General features: G+C 45.3%; 1 protein-coding gene across 1 annotated transcript; it reads left to right on the plus strand.

The window, feature by feature from the left end:
* The first annotated feature begins 1,913 nt into the window (after positions 1–1,913).
* LOC135896902 (uncharacterized) lies at positions 1,914–25,823 on the plus strand. The gene is made up of 5 exons (XM_065425405.1): positions 1,914–2,428; positions 5,259–5,433; positions 13,416–14,657; positions 22,474–22,764; positions 25,454–25,823. The coding sequence occupies exons 1-5, from the start codon at positions 2,055–2,057 to the stop codon at positions 25,586–25,588; spliced, it is 2,217 nt and encodes a 738-aa protein (XP_065281477.1). The 5' UTR covers positions 1,914–2,054; the 3' UTR covers positions 25,589–25,823.
* Positions 25,824–27,176: the final 1,353 nt, after the last annotated feature.

Consider the following 27,176-nt stretch of genomic DNA (forward strand, 5'->3'; position numbering starts at 1 on the left):
ACATCTGCGGAACTAGCTGCTCTTCAAGCTGCACTTTGTTTTGTCAATCGTGAACCACCTCGACAATGGTCAATCTTCAGTGACTCAAAGGCAGCCCTTCAATTTGTGCTATCAGCTCTGCGTCGCGGGCCATACGAACCGCTCGTATTCGATATTAGATGCCTACTCCATATATCCCATGGGAAAGGACCCCACGTGACGTTTGAGTGGCTGCCAAGTCACTGCGGCGTTATAGGAAACGAAGACGCCGACAATGCCTCTCGGGCAGCTCTCGAAGACACACAGGAAGAGGCCATACCACTTTCACGGTCTGACGCAGCCAGTAGACTTCGAGTGCTTGCACAGCAGATCACGCTCTCTGTATGGTGCACACCAAGCAGCCAGACCAACCAGAGCAATCACAAATACCACCTGCCCTCTTTGATGCATCTCTGTATGCCAACTGGACTCCGCCGAAGAGAGGCCACTCTGCTTTATCGCTTATGGCTAGGGGTGGATTTCACGAAAACTTACTCATTTCGCATTGGAATGGCCGACAACGCTGTCTGCGATGCCTGTATTTGCGAGGAGACGCTGGAACACATTCTGTGCGAATGTCCTTAATATAATGTTCAAAGACAGCCCTTGGCGTCCCTTCTAGCACACCTTAGCAATATACCATTGTCAGTTGAAACGATTTTCACATGTCGCCGACAGATGACATCGCATTTGAAGGCAACGAAGGGACTACTTCGGTTTTTGAAAGAGACGGGCTTCGTCAAGCAGCTGTGACAGTGATGTCACGTACCACGCAAGAGTGACGGACTGTAACTGACGATGTGTGTGCTGTGCTATGTGCTCTCTCTCTCTCTCCTCCCCACGTTTCATACGCCATCCCGATCCCATGTTTAGGGTAACAAACCGGTTGAGCTAAACTGGTTAGCCTCTCTGCTTTTCCTCCTCCAGTTTTTCCTTCCTTTCTTCCTTCCTTCCTCAGACTTAAATAGTAGAAGTGCGAAACGATAACACAAACCTGAAAATTGTGTAATTTTTTTGGCACGGCCGTGCAGTAACTCGGGGATCGGCTCACACAAGAGCCCACGTTTCTACCAGAAAACTTGCATTCGTGTATAGCGTTTGATGCCAGCGTTTCTTGCTAAACATTACGGTTACATAAGCCGCAGTTGCCGGGAAGCGTAAGAAGCAGTGAGGGATCTTTCAATGTTATCGCGTTCCATTCTTGAAGGCAAATCTTAAACGTCCACCTAGATATTTTTTTTTCTTTAGTGCTTTCACACCATTACGTTTCTCGTTTGCTCACGTTTCTTTTCCTACATTGCAGTTACTGCAGTTAATTTGTGATTTTCAGGATAGCCGTTGTTTCGGTGGTGTGCTGTCCAATGCTCTACTTTACCCTAACAACGTCACAGTGTCGGTATGGCTCTATCTTTCAGAAGTGATTGGCGCCATTGAAGCGGTTCAAGAATATGACACACGAAGTGCTATATGTGCCTGCTTCTTTGTGTTTCATTCTCTTCGTTATCTCATCTTAATATTCGTTGTGAGCTTGATATGTTTATTAAAGTAGGCCCCTGCGACATGCTAGGCATATTTCACTATTACCACTAGTACAGCCAAATAATGGCTGTCGTGCTTCAGGATTTCGCATGTGCAGCATGCGCCTGTAAAACAAAATTATCGAGCATGTGAGGGCTTAACCGTGTTGTCCAGCGAACTAATTTATGAACTAAGCTTTATTTCACTGATCTTCAAGAAATCTTGCATTTTCTTTCGTTCCTTTAATTTTACCTTTTGTTGCCTCTTGCAGATTTATTCTTTATGTTAAATGTGACGCCTGACACTTGGTCAATCTCCCCCTGTGGGTGCATGCCAAAGTATGGATAGCACCGTCTTCTTCTTTTTCACCGCCGTCATTAACACGGCGCGTGGAAGGCGCGAGGACACGCCCACAGAAGAAGTTGGAAGAGCAAGCGATTCGGTCGCCCCTTGTCTCGGCTCCCTCACACTATTTTGTTCTGTTTGCGAGTGACTGCAGGAGTTGGCCTCCGCGCATCATGGATTCCAGTCGCTTGCCGTTAAGTTCGCACTCCGTGTGGACCCAGCGCAGTACCGGACAGTTGGCCGCTATGGAACGCGAGATACGGGAAGCCGAGAGACTCCGCCGGCTGCAGGCGAGTCAAGACGAGTACGTCGTGCCGCACATTCAGGACTCGTGGTACCCCGAGGAGGACACGTCGCACGCGGGCTGCTGGATACGCTACGCGTCGTTCGTGCTGGGCATCGCCGTGGCCATATCGTCGACGCTGTTCGCCGCACCCGCCGTCTTCCTGGCGCGTGTCAACTACTGCCAGCGCGGGTGCTTCTCCCTCGAACACGACCTGAAGACGTCTCTCAACCACAGCGTTCATCCGTGCGACGACTTTTACGGGTGAGGCGACGCCCTCTTCAGGAGGGTGTGCTCTTGGGCTACAGTCAGTGCTTCCCTAAAAAAACATCCTGTCTTTGCAACGACGCACATATCGCGTGGACACACGTGGCAGGCGCCGCGTGAGCGTCGATGTGGGACATTATGTCTCTAAGCCGAGTGATTCGCACGACGGACGAGCTTGCCTTGCTTGGCGCGATGACTCGACTTTCTTCACACCAATTAAATCCAGGGGCCCTATAACGTAAAACTATTCCAATATGTTTCTATTCCAATTTCCTGACGTCAAATTTGCGTAACCATCGACGCAAGCACCGGGCGGTCACCCACAGGGTTGTCTGAACAGACCAATTAAACGCTCTCCTCGTTCATAGGAGGTCACTTTTGTTTGCTTGAAAAACGAATAAAATTGCCTACACTGAGCGGCTTGTCGTATCTAATTGGCTGACAAGAGGCGAGGAGAAAGCTCAAGTGGAGAGGGATTCACTGGGGCAGAGCCAGTGCACTGAAAATCGATAACCGGATGAATAGGGTGGTGCCGGCGTCTGCGATTGGTCCGCTTTCCCTTACTTAGCTTGCGGTGGCTGGTGGAAAATCGCGGCGGCATGCAACGGAAGCTTAAGAATGACGCTAAAACTGACCCTCAGCAAAGAAAAGTTGGCAGAATGAGATAGTAAACGTGCTGAAAGTGCTTGAAAACGTTACACGGTCACGCAAGAAGACTTATTATATGCAAATAGACCCATGCTCACCGGCAGGGGCTAGTAGCCAGCGTCTCAGCGATCGGCGGCAGCCATTTTTTATTCCTTTTGGAACGGGGCAGCCTGCGGCTATTACGAAAAAAATTCAGTTTTGTTCGGCATATTAATGCATCTTTATCGCGTACACGTCACTTTGACACGGTGAGTTCGTGCGGTTTTGTGACGTAGCGTGACAGGCAGATGATGTGGATGCAGCCCGAAAACTTTTTACCAATAGCCGAGGGCTAATGGCGAAAAGGGGTCGAATCAGAAATAACTGTTTTTCTTTTTTCTGTCAAATCATGCATAATCAGTGTGTGCACATCATATCAGTTGGGGAGGTATTGCGGGTTCCTGACGTCGCGTGACAGGCAGGTGAAGCGGGGTGTGGTCGAAAAATGTTTTTGACCAATCGCGGAAGGCTGATAGCAGAATTGGAATAGAAAAGTTTGGAATAGTTTTACGTTATAGCGCCCCAGGTCAATGTTCATCTATGCATTTTGTGCTCCAGAGGTTTTATTTAATCAAGTTTTTATTGGCAAATTATGTTGTGGCAGACATTATAACACCGTTTACCTTTATATATGGGTCATTCAAATGCAAGAACATAAATATAAAGAAAACGTATTTAATGTGACAACGAACTTCCGTTCACGCTCCTAAGCCGAGGCAGTGATGTCATGACTGATGCAATTTTATGCCCATCCCGTCTTGCGCCGTTTCGTGCGGTAGCGATTAGAGCGAACATCTGCAGATGCGCGCGAGCCCTCATTTCGTAAAAAAAAAAAAACACTTTAGCCAGTGATGGGCCGAGTCTTCTTGATATGCGCATGTACACCGCCAGCGTCGTCCACTCGGCGCAACAGAAGACTAGAGAGCAGTATATGTTTTCGAGTACGAACGGCCATGGTTTGTCAAGCTGCGCTAATGTTATATGGTGCCTGCCGTTCTATGCCGTGAGCACGTGCTGGTGGGCGAGTTGGTTACGCGTCACTACGACGCAAGCACCTACGTGGTTGTCCCGTGTCGTCTTCCTTCGTCCGTTGTTTTATTTGGCGCCTTCGTCCCAATTCTGTGCCCTGCCCTTCAAAACAGAGGTGGGCCTTGGAGCCATTATTCCGATAGCTCTCACGTGTTGGCCTTCTAGGGAAGCCTTAGGCAAGGTTCGCTTTCTGATATAAAAAAGGCCAGAGTTTCTTGCGAGCGTCTCAGCTACGCGCCACGGTAAGCCGGCTGCTATGGCTTGGTGCTGTGTGCTCGAAGCCGCACATTCGATGCCGGCCGTGACGACCGCTTTTCGATGGGGGAGACATGCAAAAGTTGCTGAAATTTAGGTGTGCGTTAGAGATTCCCAGTTGGCAAACGCCAATCCGGAGTCTCCCACTATGGCGTGCCTCGTAATCATATGTTGTTGGCACCTAAAACCCCCGAGAATCTCTTAGGTCCGGCCCATCCGCAGGTCGCAATTCCACCGGGCCATATGTAGTAAAATATTCACATGCAGCAACAAGATGAGTGTAAGGCTCGTAACGTCCTAATTGGAAGTTGAGTTTGAAAAGGCCGCACTTCTGGCACATTACAGAGTTAGACATCACTTGTATGTAGCCCAGTATAGGCTAAGGGCATAGGCTGGGGAATTTGGCGATGCGACCTTGATAGGGCCAGCGTTTTTCATTCCAACACTGTTGCAGTTTGAGAACAAAAGCGTGGAATTACCTATTTGTGAAGATATGCCTTCTCCCCCGCCTCCTTTTATTCCCACAGTTAAAATAAATACTAGTAAACTAAATTTGGCAAAATTTAGCATTCACTTTTAAATTATAATATTATAATATTGTTCATAACATTAGCTTTCAGCTTTAACGTCCTAAAGCAGACGTTGCAGTAGGAAGCTCACGATTCATTTTGAATATTTGGGCCGAAACAGGGTACACGGGTGTTTTTCCTTTCACGCTTTCTTCAGACTGTAGCCTCCGCAGTGGCCGGCAATCGAAACTGTCACTCAGCAGCAGAACGCTGCTAAACACTTAAAGGCTGCCACCAGTTGTGATTCTTTTTTTTTCTTTTTTCTTGTCTTCGCTCTCTACTCTCAGTCACGTCTGCAGCGGCTGGGACAGCAAGGATTTTTATTATACCACGCCACTGGACAAGTACAGCCTGGCCTTCAGCCGAAGTGTCATCAAGGCCATGCTACTCGAGAGGGTTCCCATCGTGTCTAAGAAGACGAGGGGAAAAGCTGCGCGCTTCATGTTGCGCTGCATCAGCCGAGTGAGTAGAGAGCGAGCGCGCAAGAGACTTCCTGTTTCACCCTTTTATTCGGCCCGCTAAATATAGCGGATATTGAAGTTACGACGGGTGTCACTCTCTGTAATAGTCGTTAAATTCAGCGGATAACGGTAGCGCGAAGATAGCATACCAATTCTAGAGGAAATGCTGGGCGATAAAGCGGCAATCGCCAAGACGCCGCCATGTTGCTACTTCAGATCGGGTGGCGCACACCCTATCTCGGAAGTTATGCGTAAAGAGTGCGTATGCAGGCACCCGAACTAAATTGCGCCTCCCTATTGAGGCAGGCCCTTGATCGCGTCGATAGCGCGTCTCGTCTTAATCGCATCTCGTAGCCTGCACCTGCGCGCCTACACACAGTAACAGCGTGGCCGCGCCCTTGCAATTACCGATTTCAATGCACGCGCATTATGTCGAGCTTTTCCTCTAGAGTTGGTTATATTAACTCTATGACGAAGAATATGCAAGTTGCTTCACCCTTTGAAGGAGGCCTCTAAGTTTAGCGAATATCTAAGTCAATAAAAGTTGCCATAGCTGTTTGCCACTTTATTATTTCGTTTTATTTATGAATGCTAAAATCCCTCTTTGGGGATTTCAGTAGGGTGGGAGTCAGCAGGTACAAGATCTTCGAATTTAACGGATAACAGAAAATATTAAAAATTGCAATAGGTTTGGCCTTTGGAAGAGCCTCTGGAAATGCGAAATGCTCGTGTACCATGCATGGGTGGCACGTTAAATAAATCCTGGAGGATTGAAATTAATACGAAACCACCCACTACGGCATCAGTCACAAGGCACACTGTGCAGTTTGGCGTCAATAAAGCCCACAATTAATTTTTTTTAGCACGTGAATGTACAGGGTATTTCGGTTTGCTTGTACCTAGCATTAAACGATGGATGTGCGCTACGCAATTACAACTTACTCAGTATTGTTGACTGTCTTCTTAATCAAATCAGTGTTTTTATTATGAGCTTAAGTCATTACCACAGAAAAAATTAACCTCGTAATAAAGGCTACCGCTTCAGAGGAGAAGTTATAGAACATATTGAAAAATGAACAGCGTACTCGTGTGGTCATCGTAGAATTACAACCCAAGTTACAACGAAGCTGTTCCTTTCGAGAAGTTGAATTAGGAAGTTCAGTTGCCTTCAGTTGAACCACATACTTCAAAACATTGCCTGCATATGACTTGGCCGTTTGATGCCTTGCTTGCTAATACCGCTTGCGAGCACGCGTTAAGAAAACGTCATTACAAGACAGTATTTAATTAGCACACATATCACTTCGCCAAAGCATTGGCTGTGGCACTTCGCCAGAGCATGCTCCCTTCATTTTGGCTAACTTTAAAATTCTGTGGCATTTGTACTTCTGCCAGTGCAACGAGTTGAATTCCGCGCTGCTCGTAAAACTCAATTATTGATCCAGAGCACTTACCGATTTCATTGCATGGGCACTATGTGGAGCTTTTCCTCTAGAGTTGAATTCAGAGGTGCGACGTAATGCTGAGGCATTACTTCGCACGTCTTTGAAATCCCGGATCCATGATTTAAATCGTACGTAATTTAATGCGAAGACCGTAACAAACCCACCCGCATTGAACTTTACCTGAGCATCGATCACTCATAACCTGGCCCCTGTGTCACCGAAAATAGGCAAGGTGCCTAGCTTAGCTCACCGATGACGCCGAAGACACGTACGAAGGGTCTCGTATAATCCTTGAAAATATAAACAAAACAATGGTGCAGTAATTATTTGGAACGCTCCTAATCATAGAAGCAGAGTTAAAATTTCGCTAAACATTACGCTTAGGATTTCCTTGTGACGTTATCTGAGGAAATGAAGGAAATGGGCCGCGCGTAAGAGAATTCAGCGGCGATTTAGCGGTAAATGCGGGATAAATGCCTCAGCATCACGTCGCACCTCTTAAAGCCTCGGATCCATCATTTAAACCGCGTTTACCACATTACACAGTTTTGTTCAGGAGCTCACACGTTATACGTCATCCCTCCTTGAGGGAGCGAAATGCAACTGACGGATATATGTATATGAGGAGCCGACAGGAAACCGAGGAGGCCAATTTTTATTATGTATATCCTGCAAAGGATATTATGTAAGAATCCTGCAAAGAATGGCACCAAGGACAGCATAGGCAAAATTATCTGCAGTTCTTCATTGAATTAGAGAAATGATAATTAACTGGAAATGACAGTGGACGAAAAGACAACTGGCCGCACGAGGGATACAAACCCACGTCATTGCATTACGTGTGCGATGCTCTCACCAAATGACAACTGAGCTGCCGCGGCGCCATCTTCCCGGCCACTTTGTGGGGTATTTATGTTGGTTACTACAATATAGCCTGGGAATGTCATCATTTGTTTAATTCGATGAATAACTACAAATGATTTCCCCAAAGCGGTCCTGGATATCATGATATATATATATATATATATATATATATATATATATATATATATATATATATATATATATATATATATATATATATAGTGAAGGCAGGACCATCTGGCGAAACGTTTCGCACCTACTTGCCTACAAAAGTGGTGGACAAATTGCATGTGTCCTTGGTATAACACAGCACTCATAATGCACAATAAATGAATAAAAACTAACTGGTAACCTAAATAAACCAAGAAACCAAGGTGAACCTTCACTCATTCACAAGTGGGTAGCTTTACGCTCAGGTGGCTCAGGAAACTGTATGCTGTGCCGAGAATTTTAGTCGAACAACGGTGTTGACCGTAATGATCAGTGACTCGGGGAAATGCATGCAGCAGTACGACAATACCTGTTTTCTACTCGTGCCGTATCAACCGATTAACTGCGATTAATATCATTTATCGAAAAATTTGAGAGTTAGAATTGACCCGCACAACGCACTGCTGGTAACAAAATCACCTCCAGCGCCTATCGAATACTCTTAGCACGGTAAAATTAATTAAAGGGTCATATTCTCACAAATTAGTGCACTTATGAATAAAAGTTACATAGCAACTTTTACTCATCATTATACTCATCATCAGCCTGGCTACGCCCACTGCAGGGAAAAGGCTTCTCCCATACTTCAACTACCCCAGCCTTGTGCTAATTGTGGCTAAGTTGTCAACTTTTACTCAAGTAACCTTTAATGAAGTGCCATATTTGTGCACCTAGAAATAAAATTGTAACCGTTACTCAAGTAACTTTTAATACAGCGGCATATTCTCCCAATTTCATGCACCTTTAAATTAAAAGGCATACAGTAACTTTTAGTATAAGTACACGTAGTCTTTTTGTATTGTAACCTTTCGTATAAGCGAAGTCTTGCAACTCTTCACCCGCGCGTCATTCTGCGCATGCCCATGAATATAGGACAACTGACTCTTCGGTCATCCGTCAAACTTTCACCGCAATGCACTAGCCTAACTCGGTGAGCAGCACTTGATAAAAATTATATTTCAAAACATCGCCCTAATTTGAACACCTTCCAGTTAGCAGGGTCAGGAGGATACTCTCATGAAAATATGGGCATTTAAGGCACATATTCGCAACTACGACTAAGTGCCGCACAAGCGTGTGTTATCACAAAAAAATTATCCTTTCGACGTAGCTGACGGAATGTTCTTGAAGTTTGGCTGACCTTCTGAAATATCATTTTTTGAAAGCGTTGCTCAATGAGTTACGTTAGTGCACTGCAGTGAAGTTCAATGGATGGTCGAGGGAGCCATGTGCAAAATTCATGGGCATGCGCAGAAGGATGCACGGGTGAAGACGTGCAAGATTCTATGCCCATACGAAATGTCACAAAGAAGTTCATAAAAATTCCCGGAGGAGCTATGTCCAAGATTCTTGGACATGGCTTTGTAAAGTTATTAAACATGCAGGTCTTAAGACAAAATGACATTTCACTGCTGTGGAAGCTTCATGGCGGCGACAGAAATCAAATTTGCGCGATAGACAATACTATTATTTCGGACAAAATTTTACTACTTATTTTTTTCATTTCTTTAAGGATCATGTCATAGCATATTGAAGGCAGCCAGTACTGAAAGCATGCCAACTTGCCGTAAATTGGGCCTGGCACGAGTTTCCAGAAATTGCAAGTCAGCATTTGCAATGACGTGCGTTGCTGTTTCAACTACTGTTTCTGCACACCCTGTCGCAACATTCTGTACATAAATATCTCAACTGGAACAGCAGTACATTTCATGGCATGTTTGCAGTATGCGTTTTCGGACTATTCTGCGCCAGAATGCTTCCAGCAACTGGATGTGAAGTGCAGATTGAACAGCTCTGCCGTTAATCACGAGTGGTTATTTACACGATAATCCGTCAAGCATTGGTAATGTTCGTACTAACGAATGTTGCGGAAATTCTGTTGCGATTGCTATAAACTTGTTCAGCAGATATCAACATCTCAACTCAAATTCTCTATTTTTAGTATTCAAAGACACTCTGAATCGCAGCATATAAATAACCTTTGCCGCCTTGCTATTTCTTTAAGCGAAGGTCATTTACACAAGGCAGCTTGCAGCAATCAGTATGGAAGGCACGACGCGTCAAAAAATGTTGTACGTTTTGAAAAAAGCTGGCACATATACTTGGTAATTTGAGGATTAAACGTGGAAAACACAGAATAATTGGTGAAACACATTGTGCTGCTTTTGTAGAGTTGAATGCACTGAATAAAGGTTGGACCCACAACATATGCCTTTGCTGCGGTCCATGTTGAAAGAAAGCTTTCTGCAAACAGTATAATGCCATCATCACATTATAGCAAGATTTCTAAGAATTATACTTTGCACAAGTCCAAAGCCCATCTGGAAAGCTGGCACTCCATGCAACATTATCTGTACCAAAACTAAATTTACGGAGATATGAGGCGGCAACAACCACATTATGGAAATGATGTGTGTAGCAGCTGTGAGAAGCTGACACAAAACATTTAACGAAAATGTCATGATCACTTTATTTGCACATAAAAAACAAGGAAGCTCAAAGTTTTCGCTTTACAAGCAAAAATACATCTTGCCTTGCTCTGTTTATTTTATTTTATTTTTTGTGTCTTCATGGCCATGCAGCAATAATAAAGAGACCTTCGAGCACAGCTCTGCGTTGCAGCGCACGTTTATGAAGCAGCACCGGGAATGATGCAAATAGACATAAATGTTTAAGGTTCTTGTAAAATATGTCTAAATACATATACAGATCAGTTTCAGACTATCATAAGGAAGACGATCTCATCCCTTTTGAGAGCACAATCATGTCCTCACTGAGAAGTGGCGCCTACAAGGTTAGAATAGTAATCTTATAATCCTATAGTTACTTGTTTAAGTCACACTGCAAACAGCTATCAACCTGTAATGAAAGAAGCATAAATAAACCACAAACAGGTAAAGTATTGCCGCCCAACAGTAATGAAACGCGCAAATTTTGAATATGCTCTGTCTAGGAAATAGCGGCTACAATGAAAATTCAAGAATAATTCATTTAAAATATTACTCAATTCAAACTCATCAACGCAAATTAATTCCCAAGTCACTTCGTACTCCACTCCAATACAAAAAACCACACCGCAAGAATGTGACAGTTTAACAGTAACAACGCAATATCAAATGCTTACAAACTGAATTACTACAATTATTATTCTTTAATTAAGGACAGTTTAGACTTCATTTGTTAACGTATGAGCATATGAGCACAAAACACCAGTTCCGTGCATGAGGTCTAATGTTGCGCGCACGCACAAAAGTGCACCATATACTCAAACGTCAATAACAAACACTGCTGTCTTCGGCATTCGGCACGGCAGTCACAACATACGCGATGCTCACCACCCTCACGCAAGCGAAGAACTCCTCCCATTGTCAATCGGCAAAGCGTCTCTTTCCAGCGGCCACGCAGCTCGCCAAGCATGTCGCTGCTCCGCGGCGGCATGACTTATTTTCAGCGGCGCGCGCACCTTTGGCAGTCTTTTTGGTAACTGTACCACGCGTCACGAGTGACTCAGACACACAAACAGGCTTGGCAAGCGCACGTCACCAAATCGGAGAGCGCTAAAACGGGGTTATAGCGATGAAACAAAGCGCGACACAACCGTTTTACAAAAAGACCGCACCGGCAATACTCTTCCCGACATGCTTCTCGAGAGCTACGCAACGCAGAAGGGATATGACTCCGTCCCTGTTCGGTTGAACCTGCAGCGCGTTTGGTTATGGCATCCATATATAGAGCGCAACTAAAAATAATAATCAACCTACAGCTCCGTCAAAGTGTCACATAACCACATATCAAGGTTCCAATACTCTATAGTTTATTGATGTTGCTGTTCGTTTGTATTTGCATATTTTATCCCTGCTCATTTGGCCGGCCGCCGCTGTGGCCTCATACCGTGAGCACCCGTTCATCTCTTTATAAGACCTTACTGGAGCGGCTGTCGCCCGCTGTCATGTAAATGCAGCGGCGTCTTCCTCGCGTGTTAGTGAGCGGGCAAAACTGACGCGTGCCTGGCATTCTCTAACCAGCTCGACGTTTGCAGCAATTTAGGAACCACCCCTCTTATGAGTTATTAATGTAAAAAAAGAAGAAAACACAGTGACACATTACATTCCGTGGCAGTGTACAGTAAGTCTTATTACAAAGCATTTTCTCCCCTGCAGAATAGTTATTGGGCCTGCTCGACGCTTTTATTCTGTCGGTCCTAGAGCTCTTACAGTACCGGAGCTTGCGCCCGCGTGCGCCCTTCAGTGTGTGTCCTGCTGTCAAAGGGTGTCGTGTTTCAGGAGAAGATATAACAAACGTGAATAAAGGAAGCATTGATACTCAAATAAAAACTTCTTGGGTACAAATGTATGTTCAATAACCATAATACATCCGTGTTTAGTTTTCGTGCAGGTAGGCTTTATACCAGAGCCTAAAATACCTGCAGTGGTAGCGGGAGGTTCACTGAACCGTACTTATATATTATGCCACAACATAGTTCGCCGCAATATTTTCCGATGTATGTTCATTGTTTCTGTGGCTTGCTTTTACATTAGAATGGCACGTATCCTGTATAGATAATTGACCACTGAATTGCTGCTGGTTGACTTTAGCATGCTTGTGCAAGATTTAAGCTTTTATTTTTTTACACTGCTAAAGCAAACATTCCAATTGGCACCAATAATGTCTTAATTTAATGCAACCTGCCTCCGTCCCGCGGCCGCACACCATACTTTACATGTTCGTCTTGGCTAAAAACATCAGGATCGCAATACGACACAGTAATCAGAAAACTTCCAATCCATACAGTAGGTCCCCTCAGCCATGCATTACTTTTTCATAAGTTACAGTGTAAAGGTTACGAGACATTTGGCGTTGCAGTAACCTTTAAAATACCTGCTTTGGCACATGTAACCTCTAGCCGTTGCACTGGTTGCACAAAAACAAAAAATATCAAGTTATTTTACTAATCTAGTAGCCTTTATGTTATAGGTTAGTTTCAACTAAAGGGAAACTTAAACATTACCGTGCTGACGGTGTAGGTGCCACACTGCTACACTTGACCGGCGAGGGGGCCATGATTTTAAATAATGGAGAGGAGGTCGCCCCCCCCCCTCCAGGGCTCCTCTGACTTTAGGCACTGCTTTGAAGAGAACATCGTTGGTCTTGCTACTCGCTTGTGCCGCCTCTGGCACTGTTCCCTACAGAGCTGTTGCCTTGCCAACTATCTCGGATTCAGGCCTTAGTGCACTACCACGTAAGGCGGTACTGTTTGGTGACCCGTATTCGGCTCGCAGTTCCGCAATAAAGGTACACTGGCCCGTAGCATGTATCTACAACGCACGTGTTTGCTCTAAAGATAGTGGTGAGCGGTACGACCAGGATTTAACCAACATTTCTTTTTAGCCTGCCGAAGCGGCAGCGTCGCGGGAAGTGTGAGACAAAACGGACCTTCAATGAGCGTCTGCCTACCATTTCCCAGGTGGAGCAACGGAGTGCGTCGAGTCTCAAGACTTTCCTCCAGGAACTGGGACTTTCGTGGCCACACCGGTCTGCCGCAACGCGTCCGCAGCTTTTCGACATCTTCGTGCGGGCCTCGCTGCATTTTGGCATGCCCCTCTTCTGGGCGGTCTACATCGGCCGCCATCCGATGCGACCGTTGGAGAACACCATATACATGACGCTCGATCCAAGTTTCAAGAACTGGGTTCACGATATGGACGTGCTCACCGCCAGGGGGAAAGAGAGCGAGCACCTCAGGCGTGGCGCTGAGGTCATCGGCGGCGAAGGCCAGTCGTACTCCTTCATGATACATCACGTGCTGCAGGCGCACGCGGACCTCAGCGACCTTGCGAACCGTTTCTTTGGCGAGCACCGGATGCCAGAGTTCCACAGTCTCACCGACCCAGACCTGCGCAGGGCACTGAACGGATACCTTCCTGATGAGTCGCAGCTCTGGCCCGAGGACGAGATAATCAACCTTCAGCCCATGTTCTTCCACAACCTTGACACCACGTACCTGAGCGAAAGCGCGCACCAGGAACGCTTCAATCTGTTCCTGGGCTCATACGCCGTGTGGATGCTGTCGCCATTTGCGTCCGACTACTTGACTTCGAGCTTGCTTGCCGACATGGGGCACGAAAACGCCGAATCCAGCTACCGTTGTTTCAAGTGTTTCGAAGCCCTGGAGGCTGTTATGCCACTGGTCAAGTTCCACCTCCATAGAAGCGCTGCTGACGATATTAAACCCTTGAGGAGTATCGCTCGGTTATGCAGGCGCTCTGTGAGCGCATGTCTGCGAAACTACGGCGAGCCGGAAGAGAAGAACGTGGCCGCCATATTGCAGCATATTACACTGGGCGCTTTCAACATGACCAGCACGTGGCGAATGCTCGACACCATGTACGCCTACATTCCTAGCGAGCCTCACGTGCCTACTTTCTTCGAGCTGTACCGCAGAGCTGCCATGGCGACCGCCAAGTTCTTCACGCGATCTCTACGCCAACCAAGGCACAGTATCTACCACGTGCCAGGAATCACAAAAAACCGACAGTACCGTCTGTTGACGAGCCGGGAAACATCGGTAGAATACTTTTTAGCGGCTGCACCGCTCTATGGGACTTGGCAACCAGCAACAGTCCTTTCGGCACTTTCTGGAACAATCATCTCTCTGCAGCTGGCCACCTATACTCGGTTTACCCTGTTTTTCAACAGCCGTTTTCAAGTGAGTACCATTTCGTTCCACGAGAACAAGCTTCACTATCTAGTAAAGTGAATGAAAACTTGGTGCACCTAATATTGCATGATAAATTACCCATTCTCTTTGGGTACCAAAGCCAGCGTCGAATGACATGCAGCAATGTCATTATTTATGGCTAAAGAACGCAGCATTGCGAGACTCCATAAGTTCAAATCTCGACAGGCTTTCTGCTAGTTTTCTTGCCCGTGCAAAATTAGTGCCGTTGAAACATTTTACGTGCCCTGTAGGTAAAAAATATTGGTCGAACTTACTTACACAGCCACCTAAGCGGGAGACCTGGTTGGCGATATTGTTAGAGAAATCATGCGCAGTATTTTCGGATGGAAAATCGAACCGCTCGTACATATACGGTCGGCAACACAGGATTAATATTGGGGAGGGTTAAGCAAAGACAAGCCGCGACTATCACCGAGAGGTCCAAACGTCTGTTCTTCTCTCGCTGTCTTCATTCCGCTTAGTTCAAGCGAGCTTCCAGCGCAATACGAACCGTGCGCACTGGAGCTTAGAGCTTAATATGAGGGGAATCGAAATCAATAGCACGGAACATATATGTTCAGTACTGCTCAGAAACACTGCAGTAGTGCACGTCAGAGGTATCGTAGGCCTCGGCGCTCGTGTCTTTATGTGGACGATTCACGCTCATTGTTTATAGAGGACGGCACTTTAGTGAATAACGATGGTAGATGAACGCATCCGTGCAATATCTTTCTTTTTTTTCTTACTTCGGCTGTGGGCTAGGCGGTACTCACAACTTGGACACTTTATTGGCTGCAGCTGGTTGTAGATGACTGGAATATCGCAGTGTCAGCCAAGGAGAATATGATACTCTGCTTTTCTATCTATTTTTTCTATGCCCGACGAAGCTCTTGAGACCTCGTATGCTAGACATACTAAACACTTTAGCGCCCTTATGAGTTAAAACAGAGTTTGGTTAGACCCACGGCTATAACACCCTCACTCTTAAGGCGTAAGATGGAATCGCTGACACGGACATATAGTATTTACTTTATTTTTGCAATTTTTGTGAAACGTAAACGTAATGATATAGTTGCGAGTGACGGTGCGATAAATGCGTGAGATCAACGTTAATGTAGCTCTTCGCTAAAATTTATCAAACGAAATTGTCAGATATTTCGGTACGTGTATACCTGGTGGTCATAATTACAGTTTTCAACTACAACTTCTTTTGTCACGGGTTAAGCTTGAGCTCTTTGTCGCGTGCAATAAATAGTTTAAACCCTTAAGACCAACGGTGCTAGCCTTAGAATGGAACCGCACCCAGAATACTGTGAAAAAAAAATGGTGTCGCGGATTATCTACTGACGTAGCGCTATCTTTAGCATTACTTCTTTGCGCCTTATTTTCGGTCATTTCCCCCCTTGTTTTCTTCGATTTTTATGCGCATTGCCTTCGCGCCACCAAGGGCGGTATAACGTAAAACCATTCCAATATGTTTTTATTCCAATCTCCTGACGTCAAACTCGCGTAACCGCCGACGCAAGCATTGGGCGGTGACCTGCAGGTTTGTCTGAACAGACCAATCAAACGGTCTCTTCATTCACAGGAGGTCACTTTTGTTTGCTTCAAAAACGAATAACACTGCCTACACTGAGCGGCTCGTCTTATCTAATTGGCTGACAGAGGCAAGGAGAATGCTAAAGTGGAAAGGAACTCGATGGGGCCGGGCCAGTGCACTGAAATTCGATAACCGGATGAAGAGGGTGGTGCCGGTGTCTACGATTGGTACGCTTGCCTTAGCTTAGCTTGCGGTGGCTGGTCGAAAATCGCGGCGGCATGCAGCGGAAGTTTAAGAATTGCGCTATAACGGATTCTCAGCAATGAAGAGTTGGCAGAACGAGGTCGTAAACGTGACGAAAGTGCTCGAAAACGTTACACGGCCGCGCAAAAAGTTTTGGTAACCGCAAATGAACCCATGCTCTCCGGCAGGTGCGAGTAGCCAGTGCCTTAGCGCTCAGTGGCAGCCATCTTTTATTCCTTTCGGACCGGGGCAACATGCGGCTATTCAGAAAAAAATTCAGTTTTGTTCGGCATATTAACGCATCTTTAACGCGTACACGTCACTTTGACGCGGTGAGTTTTCGCGGCTCTGTGACGTTGCGTGACAGGCAGAGGAAGTGGGTGCAGCCCGAAAACTTTTGACCAATAGCCGACGGCTAATGGCAAAAAGGCGTCAAATCACAAATAACTATTTTTCCTTTGTTCGGTACAATCATGCATAATCAGTGTGTACACGTCATATCAGATGGGGAGCTATCGCCGTTTTCATGACGTTGCGTGAACGACAGGCGAAGTAGGGGTGCTCCAAAAAGGTTTTTGACCAATCGCGGACGGCTGATTGCAAAAATGGAATAGAAAAGTTTGGAATAGCTTTACGTTATAGCGCCCCAAGACGCATACGCAGCATGTCAACGCGCTCACTCAGTTTCACGTTGCGTAGCCAATGTTTGCCCCTACGGAGGCGGCAGCGTAGTTCGTCGCCTGAGCAACTGAAGACGTAGCGAGCCTTCGCAGCCAGGTCGGTCCCATTGTACGTCACGCCAGATAGAAACGTATGATACGTTTATTTCGGACAATTATGCAGCAGTTTTCCGTGGACGCTGGCGAAAAGGCAAATGAATGCCTGACAAAGCGCCAGCTATACCCAATAAGCACAACACCCATTGAGAATAACACACACAGAGGTGAGACATCAATGGATACAAAAGCAAAATAAAAAATACCAGAAATTCATAGCGTAAAAAGTAAAAAAATTAATAAAAAAAGCCACATATAACTAGAAGGATACACAATATATGCAAGATATGATGACTTCAACAGTAACAATGCAAACACTAGAAGACATAATCAGCAACTTTCAAAACATGACAGCGACAATTTCGTACAGCAAAGGGGAGCATTTGCTTACCCAGTCCATCCCTACAGAATTGTTAATAGGCAGGTATGCGTTGTTTTCAAGACGTGACCAGAAGTTCTTTTCTCGATTATCGAAAGTGTATTGGGGTGTTTGTTTAATAAATGTTGTATTACGCAGCCAAGCTTCTGGGTACCATAGTGCGTGTGCAGCTTTTCCTTTTTATAAAACCTACGTCGCAAATCATGGCACTCTTCTCTCCGAAGGTATTTATTTAAGGAACCAGGTGTATCAGACATTTAGTTATATATTATAGTAGCTATTTTCTTATTTAGCATATTAGCAATAGTCATAATTTGTTGCTTTTTTAAAGATTGGAGCTGCGTGACATTCACCTTCAATAATACGCAAGAGTCCTTTTTGGAGCACAAGTACACTTTTCATGTTCGTCTTTGTCGTGGTTCCCCACACAAGCAGACAGTAATGAATGTGTCAGTGTACCACCGTGTAATACAGCTGTTCCTTTAAGCACACTAGAATTAAACATCGAAATTTTCGTATCGACACGCATACTTCTTTCCGCGCGACCGCTTTTCACCGTCTGAAAAATGATATCGCCCAGCGCGGGACGCGCCCGCACTTATCGGAACTTTCTCGAACGTTATCGACGGTTCTTGCTGCTATCTGTTGTCACCGAAGCTTGTGTAATCTGATTGCATGCGCGACGCGAATTGTGTGGAACTTTCTGGAATACACGCGGGAACCAGCGATTACTCTGGAACTTTCGCTGGCTCATGTATAGAAGGAAGCTGACGCGCTTGTCCCGCTGAGCAGATTTTCGACGATCGCCCACTGTGTTCGCTGCTATCGTTGTTCTTTGAGTGTAGCGTGCGGGGGCACAAGTTCGCCCACTAAAACGCTAGTTTCCTCAACCACAGTTTCACTGCCTTCTTCACCGTCAGTACTACGTGACATTATAATAACAGTGCTCCGTGACACATTTCTCCGGACAATATTTGTATGCACAGAACAATCTAGATATTTGTTGAAACGTACAAGAAATTTGTATGATGTAACTCGGTGCATTACATGATTATGAAAGTGAACAAAATTCTTGTCAGCAACTGCCTTATTACAAAGTGTAAATATAACATGCATGGTATTTGTAATGTTTAATTCTAAACTATTAATTTCAAGCCACTTTGACAGTTCCTGTAGCCAATCGTTAGTTTGCTCATGTAATGCTTTTAAGTTTGTGCAGAAAAAGAAAGCGCTAGTGTTTAACATATAATGTTAAATGTGGTGTGTGGGGTACATTTACGATGTCATTGGCATAAATAGAAAAAAGGAGCAGCCCAAGAATCGACCCCTGAGGAAAGCCGCATTTTATATGCCCCATCCTTGATTTGAAATCATCAATAGCAGTGTATTGAACGCCATTTCTAAGGATGCCTTTGGACAGATCTGAAGCGACTCCTCTAATTCCATGTTTATACAGTTTGTCTAATAATATGTCATTCTTTACCGAGTCATATGCTTTCTGGAAATCAAGGAACAAGCCTAAAGTGAATACTTTGTGCTAGAAGTTGTCAAGAATTTTATGTTTTGGTTCCGATAAGGCCGCTTCAGTACATTTTTGTTTTTGAGAGCCATATTCCTGCTTTGTTATTACGTTGGTTTGTTGAAAAAATTTAGAAAACCTAGAATAAATTGCCTGTTCAAAAACTTTCGAGAATATCGGCTAGAGCGAGATCGGCCGATAATTGCCAAGGTCACCTTTGATGCCTACTTTGAAGATTGCTGTCTCCCTTGTCATCTTTAGTTTTTTTTGTTTTCAGGAAACATTCCAGTGCAAGGGTTAAAGTTCAAAATATGAGAGAGGCCAAACAGTGATATGAGAAATCGCTTTTATAGGTTACAGACCGGGCCGCTTTTACATATGGCTTTGATTCTGCTGGATTGGAGAACCTACAGAGAGATGCGCTCATTACATACAATGAAATTGCAAAACATTACTACATGGAAAGGAGGGAGTTTCCACCCCCTCACTATAGGCTAAACAGAGCACAAGCAGTTACACTTAGGCAATTACAAACACAGTCTTATTATTTACCTGCAAAATAAAGGAATGGTATGACATTACAGACATGAATATTTTATGCAAAGCATGCGAAAAGGAGATATGCACGCTTGAACATCTGCTCTGGGAGTGTGGGTCGCTCGGCCCTGGCATTTCCCGGAATCGGTTTTTAGGAATGATCAGATCTTCAGATCATATCCCTCAAGTCCTGGCTCTCCAGTACGCCCGTGATAGGGCTAGGAGGCTTGACCTCCCGGTCCCGACATGGCACTAGCCTTGGGACAAGGTGGGACAAGGTGTTGCCACCTTGGGACAAGGTGGCAACACCTTGTACAGGACCAGAATAAAGTTTTTTCTCCTCCTCCTTGAGGTTTCATTTCGTCTATGCCACAGGCGCTATTATAACGAATATTTAATTCAGTGATGAGAGTGACGAATATCGACAACACAGCAGAACGAGAAACGTACGACGTGAAATCAGTGTTGCTTGCATCGGGGTTGTCAAATATCCCGACGTTTTAAAACGCTCATAAAATTTGGCGATGAGTGAAGTCTCTGAGTAATGCATACCCTATATCATGAGTTCCGAAATATCATCGTTCGTTTCTGTTGACGTGAGCTTTTTACAGATATCCAAATTTTTCTAGAATAATTACAAACAGCTTTAAAATTGTTTTCATAGTAGATGGCACGAGCTCAGTTTAGATCGGAATTTAGGTTCTTCCTGACCTTTTTGTATTCCTCTATAAATGCGGTACGTTCTTTGTTTTTACGAACAACATGAACAGCTTATCACGTTCTGTTATGCGCTTCATAAGGAAGGCGTCAATCCATGATTTTCCGGACTTCTTATCCTTTATAAGTTCAACAAGAGGAAACGTTAAGTCGTAAAATGGTTTGACATTCTCTAAAAAAAAAAGCCAGCAGATCCCATGCCCAGTGGGAAGCGATGTTATGCGAAGCAGTGTGCGGGGTGCCTACCAAGTTAACGAAACGACCATGAGAGCACCAAGACGTAGGCGGCTGTTTCATGACCTACATGGCACACATGTCATAATGTTCATGTCATGACCTATCATTTATGTCCGTAATACGCTCTTGTAATACTATGTCAATTTTGGTACATACCAAGGTAACGAAACGACCACGAGAGCACCAAGACGTAGGCGGATAGATAGATAGATAGATAGATAGATAGATAGATAGATAGATAGATAGATAGATAGATAGATAGATAGATAGATAGATAGATAGATAGATAGATAGACAGATAGACAGATAGACAGATAGATAGATAGATAGATAGATAGATAGATAGATAGATAGATAGATAGATAGATAGATAGATAGATAGATAGATAGATAGATAGATAGATAGATAGATAGATAGATAGATAGATAGATAGATAGATAGATAGATAGATAGATGTAGTCAAAGTGGCAAATGTTCGCCAAGAAATGCTTCGCATTTAAAATATACCCCACGACAGGGTCAGTCTCTTGTAGTAAAGTGTTCCACTTCGCTTCCTCCAGAAGCTGCCGAAAACATGCGATTGTCTTCCGATATTTTTCTATGTAAGATAGGACAGTGGTCTTTTAAGCGGCTATGGTGTGAACGGTACGGCGTAGAAAAAAAAAAACATATTAATGGGGAAATGATCACTTATTTCTGTAGTTAATCTGCCAAAATCTGATTGAGCAGCAGGGTAATTAGTACAGCACAGGTCCAGCAAGGTTTCAGACGTGTCGGTCACCCTATTAAGTACGTCAATGACACTTTGGCAACCAAAAGAATACATTTTGCCAAGATTGTTTTTGGAACGCACATGTGAGTAATGTAGTTGCAAATGCTGCCAGAGCGCTAAATTTTACTAAGCGAAATTTGAAATGTTCACCTCTTGCCCTAAAAAATACTGCTTATATTTCATTCGTTCGTCCGATCTTGAAGTATGCGTCCGATCTTGGAGTATGCCGGTTGTTTTTGGGACCCTCGCCAGAAAACCTTGATCGACCAAATTGAGAGTATACAAAACAGAGCGGCAAGGTTGGTTCTTGGGCGATGCAAGCCAGAGGAGAGCTGCACTGCAATGAAAAGTGAGCTCGGATGGGAAGCGCTCTCGTCTCGCCGAAGGAAACTGCGACTAAAATTGCTATTCAGCGTACATAATAACAAAACCGGAATTAATAGAGACACTTATTCTAAACCACCGCACTATGTATCTAAGAGGACAGATCATGACTTTAAAATTCGAGAATGCCGAACTAGAACGAACCTTTATGCTAATTCATTTTTTGCCCAAACTGTAACAGAGTGGAATCGGTTACCTTGTGACCAAGTGTGCTGTGTGAATGAAAATGTGTTTTTTTGTTTCGAAGTTGTAACCCCCCTGCTTGCGCGGCCCCAGGCAAGGCGGGGTATATCTGTATAAAGAATAAAGAAATAAAGAAAAAAGAAGGCGTTGCCTGTTGCTGTCCTGGGAGTGTAGGTTGATGTTAAAGGCACTGGTAACAATGAGGGGAGGCCAACACGGAGCAACTAATGTAATGTATGTTCGAGGTAGGCATAGAACTCCGTAATATTACCAGGAAGAGGTCTCTAAAGTACAAGTAACGTTAAATTGGTGCAATTTATCAGTAAGCTTTCATGGTGAAGATCTACAAGCGGGTATTCGGATATAACTTATAAGAGGAGGTTATTTTGCGCATATATCGCAATGTCGCTTGCCACTATATATCCTGCCACTTTGGCAGGATATATAGCAACACGTCTGCTACACGCCTAGACGTCTGTTATATATACGTTAGCTCTCCACGTCTTTCGCACGCAGCTCCACACACTAGAGGAGTTCTCGCCGGGCGCGAGGGGCCTGTACCTCGACGGGCTTCAGCTCGCGCAAATCGCCAACGAGACCCTGCCCAATGCCAGCATGTACGAAATCCACGAGGTGGCCCAGACGAGCTTCGCGGCGCATGCTGCCAGTTACACTCAGTGGATGGCCGAGTGGCGCCCCGCCTCGGCAGGTGGCGGAGATGAAACCACGCTCGAACTGGACAGGCTCTTTTTCTACCTCGTCTGCTACTCGCAGTGCGGGACAGAGGAGCGTGAGCGTCTCAAGAAAGTGAGTATCTCACCCGACTGTTTACGAAACGAGGCCGCTTATGATTCGATTTCTTGCATGACTTTCGCTTCATGCAGTCTCTATAGCTTTTTAAAGGTGCATTAACGAGAGAAGTTATTTGGAGTGTGTTAGTAAATGACCTTCCTTAAGAACCAAAATGTCACTGTTACCGTGAGAAGAAGTTCAGCAAGCCCGAAAAGACGCAAAACAGAAGACGGGTGGTGGCGTTTTGCCCCATGACGTCACGGATTTTGACAGCGTCTGCTCTCGCCTAGTTAACTTCCTTCTTTAAAAATGAACCACGTTGTATTCAAAAATAGTCAGCAACTCAACTTACAAAGTTTCAAAAACATTTACATAGCCACGACAGCTTACATACGAATTGCATTGAAAGTCGTGACGTCACACTGACGCAATTACCATGTCGTTAGGCTTGAAATTCAAAAATAAAACCCTGACCTTCATTTTCCCCTTGGATATTCCATGTATTACCTCAAAGTTGTCTCAGAGTTTTGTAGTAATGCTCTGCCACTGTAAATTCGGTGCTTCTCTTCAGGGTGCATTTTAGAGCCTCAAATAGATCCCCGTGGAAAACTAATTTGAGAGAGAACTAAACTGTGGGTTTTGACGTTTCCGAAAAATTACGAACTTTGAGAGATGTCGCAGTGTGGGACTCCCGGTTAATTTCCACAATAACTTCTTTAAGGGTTAGGTTATTTGGGACAAATGCCCCTGGAGAGGTGTTTTACATGAGGGGTGGGCAGCTTCAAAGAAGAATGTGTTCAATGGCAGTCCTAAATTATGGGGTTTTACGTGCCAAAATCACTTTCTGATTATGAGGCACGCCGTAGTGGAGGACTCCGGAAATTTCGACCACCTGGGGTTTTTTAACGTGCACCTAAATCTAAGCACACGGGTGCTTTCATATGCGTTTCATATGCGTCTGGAGACACCCGAAAATTGCCGATAGCCTCGCCTTCCTCGACTACACCAGGGGGGGGGGGGGGGGGGGGTGACAGAAGAGCTAAGGGACCCGGGTGCCAGACGACCTAGCTACGCCACTGCCCAGGTGGTCGAAATTTCCGGAGTCCTCCACTACGGCATGCCTCATAATCAGAAAGTGGTTTTGGCACGTAAAACCCTATAATTTAATATGCTGATGATGATAGTTTTGTGTCTACACACGCACACGATTCTGCGGAAAGTAGTCCTTAACAGCTTTTTCATGAAAAATCGCGCGCTTTCAGCAGCGCTCGCTTGTGGCGGACGCTTCATCACGCATGAGGCAGGGAGGCACGCGCGTCCGCATCTGCCCCGTCAGCTAAGCTCAGAGTTGCCAATTTTCGCGACTGCTCACAGAATTTGCTACATTTAGGGGCTCCTGGCGACAGAAAATTGTGGTTGGCGACTTGGCTATTTCCTGGCTACTTTTGGCCGTCGTAATTAGTATAGGTGGTGTCTAAATCACACTCCCTCCGACGGCTCTCTCGAAGCAACAGCCCCAAAATGCCCGATCTCTAAGGCCATGCTTTTGTGCCTTGCAAGCTCCGGAAGCAAATCCAGGAGCTGAAAACATGACTGCCATATGGCCAGTGGACCTCTTCGACTTGTCATCCCGGGCTGTCCTTGACTGCCCTAGATTTCCTCGTACAAAACGCTCATTGGCTGAAATCAATGGCTCGGCAGTCCGGGACTGTCATGGGCGGATTTTGAACAGGCCCAGGCGATGCTTTTGCATAATTCGCTGGACGGACGCTCCAGATAGTGTCCTAATCCCACCCCCAGCAACGGTTACCTCTATAGGAAATATCGAAGATCATGCTTCTTGGCGACACAAGCGACTACAACAAACAGAAACGCGTCATGGCAGCCATGACATTACAGGTGCCAGTAGGGCTATTTTTACTTACACTTCACGCAGGCTCGTGTAGACTAGTGTAACGCCGGGCGGAGGCTATGTCGTTGTGGCTCACTGGGCTGTAGCCAGTCCGAGCAGACAGCGCGTCATCTTCTGCATCAGCAGACGGAAAGCGCCTTATCTCGCCCTTATTGGCTGAGCATATGCCCTTGCCTGAAACTAAACGCTAATGTACGAGTTGCCTTTCATAAACAAATCTAGACAAACTGCCGCTAAATACATCGCGAATGCGCAGTTCACGAAGAGAACTTCTCAGTGCGTATAATACAGCACGCAGTCTGAAGCTGCCCTCACCATCCGTGAGTAAGATAATTTTATCTTCTTGGAAGAGTAGGTCGCCATGCTCCGTGACTGGTCACGCCAGCACTTCAATACCGTCCATGCAGCGAATATTCAACTGCCGTCGCTATATCAGCGTCGATAGTATCAGACGAAATGGCGCCGCGTGTCTGGAATGTCAGCCTGCTTGTTTCCAAAAGACCTAGGGGGCCTTCTCGATGTTAAACTCAATCTGCAATGTGTCTTTATCTAATTATTCCTCCACTTACCCATCCTGCCCCCCCCCCCTTTTCTCCATATGCGACTCGCACATATCCTATAGATATTTCCCGTAGCCGTATAGTCTTGCTTCGGGATGTCTTAAAGTTGTCTTTCGTATATATCCCTATAGGTGTCTTCCTTACGATCTTAGTTCAGGGCGCGAATCATATAGTGTGTCTTCCTGCATATAATCGCGTGCCAACTGATATCATGCCCGGCCGTTTTATCCAGAAGGCCGCCTGCAACGTCGCCCTACCGGCTGCGCCACGTTTCCGGAAGGCGTTCAACTGCAGCCCTCAACACCGACTTGTCACGGACTTCACGTGGCCCGAACCCCCAGTGACTGCGACCGCAGAGCCCTCTTAGCGGCGCGCGAACCCCGATCGTGCAATGCAGTATACTCGAAGGGCGTTACCGGCAACACCTGCTAATGGGCGCATGCACCTCGCGTGCGAATTTTTCTATATCGGAAGCATTTTCTGTGGACGATGCAGCTTCGTGGCATCCTATACTATCATTACTCTACGCATACTCTTTTCTCCGTTTTCCCGCTGCCTGCTTTTATGTACCAACACTGGGAAAAGACCTTTCGTGTATGACATTTTACTGAGTGACACTTCGTAATATTTCTTTTATCATTTTTTTTCTTGTTTTAATGTAGCGTCTTCTTTTTGCTTTGCTTCTTAACTGCTAGGCACACGCCTCTTGCACTCTAAATGAGCAACTATTGTCATCGCGAATTGATTGCTTCCCTCTGATGTGCTGTTATCAACGTGTGCCTAACACGTTCGCTTTGTACGTGCAGTACGTACATTTGCGACAGCCGCATTAAACCATGAGAGCTCGACGCTATGCCTGCTCCACCATTTGGCACGTTTATGTTAAGACCCTTATTAGTTTCTGCCTCTTTTTTTTGTCTGCATGCATAGTATAATGGATGCTTCCAGACCCATTGATGTTATTGCCCCTTGACCGAAGTGTTCGCTGAATTTCGACATACGTCATTTAGCGTCATTAACATATGACTATGCAGTTTCTTGCACAGATTTCGAGTAACCACTATGTCACCGAAATTTCTTCGCGCACAACAGTAAGCATCACCTATGCGTAGCCTTTCGCCCAACGCGACCAAACGTGTCCTGTCCTTTGATGTTTCGCATAGTTTTATAAACCAGGTAATCATCGCATTTCAGTTTAGGAACCTAAAACGTGCTGTTCAACAGAACGTGACTGCTCTTGGCGAGTGCCCCAAAACACTGTGCATGTATATCTGCGATGGTGTGGCAACATGTATCATGGCGTCCCATATCGTATACTCTGAAGGCACAATTCCGTATTCAAAGGAGCAATAGGCAGAGGACAACTTTGATGGCTCATAGCTTGTGTCCAGTTCGAAGAACACTTGCCCTGTTCCAACAAGAACATTGCAACGTTTTCAGCCGCGTGTGAAGAGGCTACATTACCTGCTTTGAATTTGTCTAGTTGCCCCTGAAATTATTAAGCTTGCTCTTGTTTCGCTTTTAGAAAGCTGTGCATGAAGTGTAATAAAATGAAGTTAGCCTGTTCTGAATATGGAGTGCGAATTCTCACACTGCACAATTCCAACCCAAGTAACCACGGATATCCGGGCGACGTCCGACGGACGTCCTTTCTGGATATTCGGGATGTCCGTGGGATATCCATGAATGTCCGACGTACGTCCGAGGGACGTCCCTGGGAAATCCAAAGGTAATCGCTTTGGCATCCGTAGTACGTCCGACGCGGACATCCAGCATGGACATTCAGTGGACGTTCAGGATATATATATATGAGTGTGTGTGTGTGTGTGTCTTCCCGGGGATATTCCAGATATACACATGCCTTGAAGCGACAATAGTGGCCGGGACACATTCAAGCACCGGACCATTATGTATATTACATTGGTCTAATGCTTGAATGCATTTTTGTTTTTAAT

This window comes from Dermacentor albipictus, chromosome 7 (assembly GCF_038994185.2).
Source record: "Dermacentor albipictus isolate Rhodes 1998 colony chromosome 7, USDA_Dalb.pri_finalv2, whole genome shotgun sequence".
NCBI lineage: Eukaryota > Metazoa > Arthropoda > Arachnida > Ixodida > Ixodidae > Dermacentor > Dermacentor albipictus.